This window comes from Haliotis asinina, chromosome 6 (genome assembly GCF_037392515.1).
Source record: "Haliotis asinina isolate JCU_RB_2024 chromosome 6, JCU_Hal_asi_v2, whole genome shotgun sequence".
Classification (NCBI taxonomy): domain Eukaryota; kingdom Metazoa; phylum Mollusca; class Gastropoda; order Lepetellida; family Haliotidae; genus Haliotis; species Haliotis asinina.
The window spans coordinates 71,091,901-71,103,198 of record NC_090285.1 but is presented as its reverse complement, the minus strand read 5'-3'; the positions used below and the strand labels follow the sequence as shown (position 1 = coordinate 71,103,198).

General features: G+C 45.6%; 1 protein-coding gene across 1 annotated transcript; it reads right to left on the bottom strand.

Moving 5' to 3' along the window:
* Window positions 1-2,966: 2,966 nt before the first annotated feature.
* On the bottom strand, window positions 2,967-4,337 carry LOC137288034 (mucin-2-like). Its single transcript, XM_067820394.1, has one exon. It carries the CDS (start codon window positions 4,335-4,337, stop codon window positions 2,967-2,969), a length of 1,371 nt encoding a protein of 456 aa, XP_067676495.1.
* Window positions 4,338-11,298: the final 6,961 nt, after the last annotated feature.

Below are 11,298 nucleotides of genomic sequence, written 5' to 3'. Positions count from 1 at the left end.
GACGGCGATCAATAGTAACGAACATTTAAACCAACAGAACGTCCATCTCTATACGGCTGTGAGAAAACGTTTGTTAGCATTTTAGAACATGTCTTGTTTAACATCGTACATCTGCAGCAGAGGAGCGTCTATCTGCGGCCCAGCTGCCATTTAATTGTTACAAATCAGATATCTATTTGTGGCTATCACTCGGACTTTATGAGCCGGAGCAGACCAATATTCATTACTTGACAAACTCGCCCTAATATAATCAGGTGCTCGTTGCATGGAGGTCAATCTCAGTCTCCCATTTGTTCAACTTCATGTTCTGATGATGCATGTGTGTCTGTAGATGGGGAAGGGGATTTTGGGGAGGGGGTGTCTGGAATCTGCATTGATCGATACATCTGGTATTGGTATTGGCTGAAGCGACGAGCGTACCCTCTGTGTGCGCGCGCCTGCGTGCGTCTCTCTTTCTATCTGTCTGTCTGTATGTGTGTGTGTGTGCCCGTTTGATAACATTGCTACTGTAGCTATTACGTAAACGCCGACGACGCAACATAGAGCGCACGCACTCCGGATCCGCCCCGAGTGAGTTCTTAGGAGGATAATGTCGCTTAAGATAAGCAAAACTGAGAATTAGCTTTACGCGCTGTATTCGGGAATTTTCTATACCAGTGAACGGTGTTATCAGCCGGATTGACAACCAGCGATTTCTGCTGACAATCTGAAGTCTACAGTAACATATATCAAATATATTCTGACAAATGTCTACTAACATTTGGTTAATAACCTGAAGCCAGCACCCCATCACCTCCACACCCCACACTCTATACCCCATACCCCCACACCCCACACCCCTATCGCCTCAACACCATATAGACCCATCACCTTCAAGTCCCACACCCTATACCCCTATCTCTTCCACACCACATCGACTCATTACCTCCCAACCCCACATCCTATACCCCTATCTCCTCAACACCATATAGACCCATCACCTCCAAGTCCCACACCCTATACCCCTATCTCTTCCACACCACATCGACTCATCACCTCCCAACCCCACATCCTATACCCCTATCTCCTCAACACCACATAGACCCATCACCTCCAAGTCCCACACCCTATACCCCTATCTCTTCCACACCACATCGACTCCTCACCTCCACACCCCACACCCCTATCTCCTCCGTACCATATAGACCCATCACCTCCAAACCCCACACCCTATACCCCTATCTCCTCCACACCACACAGAGCCATCACCTCCAAGCCCCACAACCCATGTGCCCATCATATCCACCGCACAACCTACACCTCCACAACACATCCATACACCCAATAACTCCACTCCACACCCTATCATCTCCACTCCACCCCCGACAATCCATCCCATCACCTCCACCACACCCAGTACACCATAACCACCACCCGCTTCCGTTACCCATTACCTACACCCCATACACACACACACACCCCACATACCCTTCACCTCCACCCTCTCCCCACAACAAATGACAGGTCTCAAACCGGAGAGCTCTTCCAGCTCTTTGGCTGAAACACCGGCCACACAAAACATATCCTCTTTACTTCTGATATACTGTTGTTGTACAGTTGTTATATATCAGATTCTGCACCACTCCTGGGCCCACAGAATGACACATCAAAGAATAGCACATCACAGAATAGCAGCCTGGAATCTGATTGTGATTGTCTTAGACTGTTGGCGAGACACCTGTCATGATGGGGAGAGAAAAATAATATGGTGGCCTACATCATCTGCTGTTTGCTGGCCTTGAGTGACAGCTCAAGTGGAGAAATCCCTGTAGCTGCACGCGTTTTGATAATCTCGGGCCAACCTAGTCATCTCGCAAGAATTAAACATCATCCAGGCCAAAACATGTCATTACAGACACGCTCACGATAATTAATAATGGATATTGAAAATAGTGAATGTTAGGTTTGGGTGAAACTAGCGTCAGTTTCCGTGCCTGGAAATAACAGATATCTACTTAATAATACATCCGTATAGTTGCATAATAGACGATTATGTTTTGGTACAGCCGGTCCGTCCACTCTCAGTCCTCGCTCAGTACAATTAAGTCAGGTCTGGAATCTGCAAACGTTTAATCTGTGAGTGTGATTACACGGCTCTGGCGAGTGCAGTAAAGACGTATTACTGTAACTGGTGGTTGATCAAACACGCCAGGGTGCACGAGCATCCGAACAGTTGCCACACGGACATATCGAAGCTACACGTGTACATATTTGCGTTCGAGAGTGATCGAGTGAGCTGGCTATAGTGTACTACGAGCATACCAGTTTGACGGAATGGAGGAATTGGAGTTAGTTTGGTTTCACGCCACTTTAGAAGAGAGCGTCTGCATCACTGATGAAACATGCACAAGCACAGTCAAAACTAATGAAATTGGCACCAGTGTCGCAAGTTTCTGACCTGTCTAGGTTGACTATGTCCGGACACCACAGAGTGACACAAGTCTTTGTGGTTCATTATGTCCGGACACCATAGAGTGACACAAGTGACACAAGTGACTATGTCCTGACACCACAGAGTGACATAAGTCTTTGTGGTTCACTATGTCCGGACACCACAGAGTGACACAAGTCTTTGTGGTTCACTAAGTCCGGACACCACAGAGTGACACAAGTCTTTGTGGTTCACTATGTCCGGACACCATAGAGTGACACAAATCTATGTGGTTTACTATGTCCGGACACCACAGAGTGACACAAGTCTTTGTCGATCAGTATGTCCGGACACCATAGAGTGACACAAGTCTTTGTGGTTCACTAAGTCCGGACACCACAGAGTGACAAAACGTTCCATGGTTCACCAAGTCCTGACACCATAGAGTAACGCAAATCTTCGTGGTTATGCTGTTTAGGTATAGACACCAGAACATCAGAAGATGGGATTCAAGCACATTTCAAAATCGATGAACGCTTGTTTACAAAACATGTCTTCAAAGATTTAAAAAACACCTTGGACAAAGACCACCATGGCTGGAACTCAACACCATTGTTACTACAAGGTTGTTACTAGCAGCCTTATATTGTGCTGCTGGAAGTCTTGCATGGTTGTTGCTGGACACCTTGCGTGGTGGTTGCTGGAAGTCTTGCATGGTGGTTGCTGGACATCTTGCATGGTTGTTGCCTGAGGTCTTGCATGGTTGTTGCTGGACATCTTGCGTGGTGGTTGCTGGACGTCTTGCATGCTTGTTGCTGGACATCTTACATGGTTGTTGCTCGACGTCTTCCATTGTTGTTGCTGGACATCTTGCGTGGTGGTTGCTGGACGTCTTGCGTGGTTGTTGCTGGACATCTTGCGTGGTGGTTGCTGGACGTCTTGCATGGTTGTTGCTGGACATCTTGCATGGTTGTTGCTGGACATCTTGCATGGTGGTTGCTGGACATCTTGCATGGTTGTTGTTGGACATCTTGCGTGGTGGTTGCTGGACGTCTTGCATGGTTGTTGCTGGACATCTTGCATGGTTGTTGCTGGAGGTCTTGCATGGTTGTTGCTGGACATCTTGCGTGGTGGTTGCTGGACGTCTTGCATGGTTGTTGCTGGACATCTTGCGTGGTGGTTGCTGGACGTCCTGCATGGTTGTTGCTGGACATCTTGCATGGTTGTTGCTGGACGTCCTGCATGGTTGTTGCTGGACATCTTGCATGGTTGTTGCTGGACATCTTGCATGGTTGTTGCTGGACATCTTGCGTGGTGGTTGCTGGACGTCTTGCATGGTTGTTGCTGGACATCTTGCATGGTTGTTGCTGGACGTCCTGCATGGTTGTTGCTGGACATCTTGCATGGTTGTTGCTGGAAGTCTTGCATGGTTGTTGCTGGACATCTTGCGTGGTGGTTGCTGGACGTCTTGCATGGTTGTTGCTGGACATCTTGCGGGGTTGTTGCTGGACATCTTGCGTGGTGGTTGCTGGACGTCTTGCATGGTTGTTGCTGGACATCTTACATGGTTGTTGCTGGACGTCTTGCATGGTTGTTGCTGGACATCTTGCGTGGTGGTTGCTGGACGTCTTGCATGGTTGTTGCTGGACATCTTGCATGGTTGTTGCTGGACATCTTGCGTGGTGGTTGCTGGACGTCTTGCATGGTTGTTGCTGGACATCTTGCATGGTTGTTGCTGGACATCTTGCATGGTTGTTGCTGGACGTCTTGCATGGCTGTTGCTGGACATCTTGCATGGTTGTTGCTGGAGGTCTTGCATGGTGGTTGCTGGACATCTTGCGTGGTGGTTGCTGGACGTCTTGCATGGTGGTTGCTGGACATCTTGCGTGGTGGTTGCTGGACGTCCTGCATGGTTGTTGCTGGACATCTTGCATGGTTGTTGCTGGACATCTTGCATGGTTGTTGCTGGACGTCTTGCATGGTTGTTGCTGGAAGTCTTGAAAGTTTGTTACTGTAAACCTTAAGAGGTGTTGCTGGAGGTCTTGCATGGTTGTTACTGGAAGCTATGAAAAGTTGTGGCTGTTGTCTTTGAATGTTTTTCGATGCAAGCCTCGAGTGATTGTTGTTGGAAGTCCGGAATGGCTGTTGCTGTTGTTGTTGTTGTTGGATGCCTGTAATGGCTGTTGCTGTTGTTGTTGGATGCCTGTAATGGCTGTTGCTGTTGGATGCCTGTAATGGCTGTTGTTGTTGAATGCCTGTAATGGTTGTTGTTGTTGTTGTTGTTGGATGCCTGTAATGGCTGTTGCAGTTGTTGTTGGATGCCTGTAATGGCTGTTGTTGTTGTTGTTGAATGCCTGTAATGACTGTTGTTGTTGTTGTTGGATGCCTGTAATGGCTGTTGCTGTTGTTGGATGCCTGTAATGGCTGTTGTTGTTGTTGGATGCCTGTAATGGCTGTTGCTGTTGTTGTTGAATGCCTGTAATGGCTGTTGCTGTTGTTGTTGGATGCCTGTAATGGCTGTTGTTGTTGTTGTTGGATGCCTGTAATGGCTGTTGTTGTTGTTGGATGCCTATTGTGGCTGTTGGAAGCCTGGAAAGGTCGCTGTAAGCCTATGAATATTTCTCTAAGACGGCAGCAGGATAAGTACCATCTCTTGTGTAACAGTGAGGGGAGTATGAGTCCGACGTATCTACATCTTTTGTCTTTACTACCGCATGTTCTGTGTATTGCAAACGTTCCTGCATCTTGACAATGTATGTACATTTCAGTATGCATGTACGGGAGGTTTACGGCTGATCTGTATACGGATTTAAACCTCTTTTGGTTTGGGTGTGTTCAGATTGCCCCTTGCGTGACCTTGTGAACGGTTGTGTGAATGTTAGGACATATGACCCAACAACAACTATTCACTTGTGCTCGATCAAACCGAAGTATTAGATCTTTCAACACCGCCACATATTCAAGGAGGAAAGATGAAATATAAAAAGATTTAGCAGTCATTAAATATCAGGTGAAATTTGAAGTTAAGTGCATCTATAGTAATATTTTGATGGTGTCTCCTGCCTCCGCGGTGGGAACATGGTATCGCATGCTTCTATCTTGGGTATCGCATAGCTCTGTGTTGGATATCGTATGCCTCTGTCTTGGCTATCCCATGGTTCTACGTTGGATACCCCATCCCACTGTCTTGGCTATCACATGGCTCTGTGTTGGATATCGTATCTCTCTTTCTCGGCTATCACCCTCTGTGTTGGCTAGTACATGACCCTGTGTTGAATATAGCATCCCTCTGTCTTGACTGCCACATCCCTCTGTCTTGGCTATCACATGCCTCTGTGTTGGATATCAGATGGCTCTGTGTTGGATATCGTATCCATCTGTGTTGGGAATCAGGTATCTTTGGTTGTGTGTTGGGTATTGCATCCCTCTGTGATATATGAGAATCTGGTATCTCATGCCTCTGTGTTGAGAATCTGGTATCTCATGTCTCTGTGTTGAGAATCTGGTATCCCATGCCTCTGTGTTGAGAATCTGATATCTCATGCCTCTGTGTTGAGAATCTGATATCACTTCCCTCTGTGTTGAGAATCTGATATCACTTCCCTCTGTGTTGAGAATATGTTATCTCATGCCTCTGTGTTGAGAATCTGATATCTCATGCCTTTGTGTTGAGAATCTGGTATCCCATGCCTCTGTGTTGAGAATCTGGTATCTCATGCCTCTGTGTTGATAATCTGGTATCCCATGCCTCTGTGTTGAGAATCTGTTATCTCATGCCTCTGTGTTGAGAATCTGATATCTCATGCCTTTGTGTTGAGAATCTGGTATCCCATGCCTCTGTGTTGAGAATCTGGTATCCCATGCCTCTGTGTTGAGAATCTGGTATCTCATGTCTCTGTGTTGAGAATCTGGTATCCCATGCCTCTGTGTTGAGAATCTGGTATCTCATGCCTCTGTGTTGAGAATCTGATATCTCATGCCTCTGTGTTGAGAATCTGTTATCTCATGCCTCTGTGTTGAGAATCTGGTATCCCATGCCTCTGTGTTGAGAATCTGTTATCTCATGCCTCTGTGTTGAGAATCTGGTATCACTTCCCTCTGTGTTGATAATCTGGTATCCCATGCCTCTGTGTTGATAATCTGGTATCCCATGCCTCTGTGTTGATAATCTCGTATCCCATGCCTCTGTGTTGATAATCTGGTATCACTTCCCTCTGTGTTGAGAATCTGGTATCGCATGTCTGAGAGTTGAGAATCTGGCAGTACAAGTCTCATGGGTTGGTATATGGTAGTCCACGTTTCAGGGGTTAACTCTGGCATTAGACTTTGTAGGGTGCGAGTCTGGCACAACATGCCTCTGTCCATGACTCTTCCTCCATAGGGCAATCCCCGCTGAGATGAACTATGGGTAATGTCTACTTATGAATGCACCAGCATGCCCCTGGGAGCCACTATCATGCACGGACAACCATATACGCACTACCAATCTACATCAAGACTGCAGATCACTTAATGCTTATAACTGAAATGGAAATTGGACGCATGATCATATCCTAACATCCACGTTCCTAACATCCATGTTCATATACACAAAGTGTCTTCGTTATGTATAGAAAGGTCTTAACAGACTCTGTGGCAGTGCCGGGTGTACGTGCACTGACTACTTTCAGAGGTATTCACAACATTGCCAACATCTAATTCACGTATAACGTTATCAGCTGCACATAAAATACACACCCAGAACGCCTGAAAAAACTGGAAATTGTCTAAAAGAAGCTAATAGATGTGGTCTGCATGCTTTCATGGCGGGTTTACTGGCAAGAGCGACCAGGCCTGACACTAATTCAATTTCAATCTATCAAAACCAGTTGTAACTGGGAATTAACAGTTCGCGAGGTAGGGTAAAAACATTAAGCTTCCTCCTTCGTGAAAACACCAACCAACCAATTTCAGTTTTCCTGACAAAGAAAGACCGAAAAATCTACACGTAACCTGAGTCTGACGACAATCGATGATAGGGGCGTCTTAGTGATAGCTTTACAGTTGATTAAGGAAGATTTCCTAGCGTCAATGCCTGCAACAACCTAAGACGAATGACACTAAATTAGAGGGTAATCAAATAGAGTCCCGGACCAAATACTCGTGGGGAACAAGCCAACTTGAGCACCGGTTGAAGTAGCCCGCCTCTTGAGAACCTCGCTATATCAAACACGATCTCGAGGCAATTTAATAGTACAGATCGTGATCATGACCACAACTGCACATGACACGTCGGCTCCTTGGCACCAGTTATGATAACATACAGTGGAATCATTTTTGTGGTGCGGTCTGTATTCTGTTTTTACTCTAGCAAGATTTGAGTTTCATAGCGAAAAAAATCTAACGCGATTTAAGCAAGATTTTATTAAGTGTGCGAGTTACTGATCTGAGACTGGGTGTCAGCCCCAGCTGATGCCGTAGATGGGGAAGGTGAGGCTCAAATGCAATGTAATTAAACGTCCCTGTTCGTGACTAAATCTGCAGTAACGTGACATACAAGATAATCCGGGGGATGAATTAAGAATCGACATGTTTGCCAAACGTGTTGTCGCTGGATAAAATTGATCATATTATTCACAAGCATCTTCATCCGTGATGAGGAACAGCTATCCCGCTGTGGATACTGACGGCTATTCAACTTACTGCAGCGGAGTTTTAGGTGATATAAATATTTGACATTTATAACTGATGTGGTAGATGTAAGCTATGGTGGCTTTGAATGTCGAGGGCAAAGGGTTTACAGATTATCACTTCATTCTCAACCAGTCTGTTCACGCCGAGCCAACAAGTCCTTGTCCCAGCCCGAACACCCCAAACTGCCAGGTAACAAGCTGACATCTTTGTTGTGACCTTCCGCTGTCAGGGAAGAGACACTGTCTACAAGTCCAGTGAGGCAAAGGTTGGAGTTAGTAAGGTAGTGCTTGTCTTAGCAAGTGCAGCAGAGCTAGTATTGCTATAGTAGTGCCTTCTCGCCACTGTCGCCTTCCTGAGGGTGTGGTACCTGCAGCGTCGGAGGTCAGTTTTTGCGCAATTGATAACAAGTCCATTCGGCGATATGCGATCACTTTGCATCAAAACCACTTATGAGAGAGCGCTTAGTGAGGGGGAAATAAGAAACATTCAGAAATGCCCCTTTCACCTATTTCATATCTTTGCGCCGAAGACCCGGGTTAGATTCCCCACATGGGTACAATGTGATATTGCCGTGATATTGCTGGAATATTGCTAAAGAGTGGCGTAAAACTAAACTCACTCACTCACTATTTCATATATTTGCGTTTGCGATATATTCCCCTATGCAAGCCTGTCCCTTGCAACTTTGGCTGGAACTCCTTGGGCTGTGAGAGCCGGACACCAGTTCGTGCAGTCGTCACCACGACACGTCACATAACTCAATTACAACCAGATATCATTAACAACTAATAGTAATTAGGTTTCTAAAAGTTGGAATGCGAGCAAAATTGATCGTAGGAATTTCAGAAGCAAATTGTATCTGCTGTAAAGTGAGCTGTTCAATAACTGGGGATCCCCGGGAGTCGGTGGCGGAGCAAAGTGACAGAGAGGCCCCAGGAGGAAAGCATCTTATTGAAATCAGTATGTCGATACTTGGGTATAGAGGAGCCAATGTAAGCTGTGACGGGAGAGTAGAAATTTGGTGCAGGAATTATGGAAATACTGAGGTATAGAGAAGCCAATGGAAGCTGTGACGGGACATTAGAAACTGGGTGCAGGAATTATGAAGATACTGAGGTGTAGAGGAGTCAGTGTAAGCTGTGGGGACAGTAGAAATTTGGAGCAGGAATTATGAAGAAATTGAGATGTAGAGGAGCCAGTGTAAGCTGTGACGGGACATAAGAAACTTGTTGGAGGAATTATGTTGATACTGAAGTATGGACGAACCAGTGTAAGCTGTGACGGGATTGTGGTGTTTAACAGGGTGATGTTTAGGTTGTGTTTAACAGGATGATGTTTGGGTTGGGTTGCTTAACATGGTGATGTTTAGGTTGTTGTGTTGTTCAACAGGGTGATGTTTGGGTTGTTGTGTTGTTTAAATGGATGATGTTTGGGTTGTTGTGTTGTTTAAATGGGTGATGTTTGGGTTGTGTTGTTTAACAGGGTGATGTTACGGTTTGTTGTGTTAACAGAGTGACGTTTGGGTTGTGTTGTTTAACACGGTGATGTTTGGGTTGCTGTGTTGTTTAAGAGGGAGATGTTTGGGGTGTTTGTTGTGTTGTACATCAGGGTGATGCTTGGGTTGTGTTGTTTAACAGGGTGATGATTGGGTTGTGTTGTTTAACAGGGTGGTCTTTGGATTTGTTGTGTTGTTTAACATTGTTGTGTTTTTTAACAGGGTGATGTTTGGGTTGTTGTGTTGCTTAACAGGGTGATGTTTGGGTTGTTTTGTTGTTGAGCACAGCGGTCGTCTCTGTTGAAGCTTTACCTGCCTATAGAGAAATTGACATCCATAACTTCTCGACTTTTTACCATTACTTCTAGGTCCTGTACAAAGACTCTGTAACTAATCGGCTAGGCTCAGAAGACGTCCATCTCTTGGTTGCCTTCACACGCAACATATCCCACATCGCGATATTCTGACAGCACAAAAGGGCACGAATGGCAAAACAGTATATCCTGGGTGGTCCCGTCAGTAAAACACATTATAGGCCATGAGTGATCCCATTAAAACACACATCTTGGACTCTGGGTGTTCCTGTTAGTTAAACACAGCATAGGCCCTGGGTGTTCCCTTGGTAAAACTCAACATAGGCCCTGTGTGATCTCAGTAGTAAAATTCAACATGGGCCCTGGGTGATCCCGTTAGGAAAATACTGCATAGGCCCTGGGTGATCCCGTTAGGAAAATACTGCATAGGCCCTGGGTGATCCCGTTAGTAGACCTCAACATAGGTCCTGAATGTTCCCGTTAGTAAAACTCAACATAGGCCCTGGGTGATCTCGTTAGTAAAACACAACATAGGCCCTGGGTGTTCCCGTTAGTAAAACTCAACATATACCCTGGGCGATCTCGTTAGTAAAACACAACACAGGCCCTAGGTGTTCTCGTTAGTAAAACACAACATAGGCCCTGTGTGATCCCATTAGGATAATATAGCATAGGACCCGGGTGTTCCCGTTAGTAAAACTCAACATAGGCCCTGGGTGATCTCGTTAGTAAAACTCAACATAGGCCCTGGGTGATCTCGTTAGTAAAACACAACATAGGCCCTGTGTGTTCCCGTTAGGAAAACACAACATGAACCCTAGTGTTCCCGTTTGTGAAACACAACATGGACCCTGGGTGATCTCGTCAGTAAAACACAATATAGGCCCCAAGAGTTCCCGCCAGTAAACCATAACACAGACCACGAGTGTTCCCGTCAGTAAAACACAAACATAGGCTCAGGGTGATTCCGTTAGTTAAACACTGTTAGTTGCGCACATCCGCAGAAATATTTCCGATGTGACGTAATGTTTCATAAAGGGTACAAGAGAATATGCCCGTGTCGAATTCTGAAGACTGCTGCAACAATATCATCTCCAACCACACAACTGACTGGACGAATCACAATAAAATCCTTCCACGGGATGTCTAAATAGCATGTTGAGCAATATCGCATTTTCACATTACATAAACACATATTGACGTTGAATTAGAATAACTCAACTCTATATCTGATATATTTCATATTTCGAGGAACCTGTAAGTCTGCTTAATATGTTACACGCCGGCACAAGAAACTTTGAGGTGCGTTTGCAATGAAAGGGAAATAACCTGTGGCATTCAGAACCTTCTGTTCTGTGTGAATCCGATCTGTGCTGAATGATTGAACCAGACTGTAAGGGGCGGAT

Excerpts from the sequence above, each read along its gene's own strand:
- LOC137288034 (XM_067820394.1), bottom strand. The coding sequence starts at position 4,337 with ATGTCCAGCAACAACCATGCAGGACGTCCAGCAACCACCACGCAAGAT.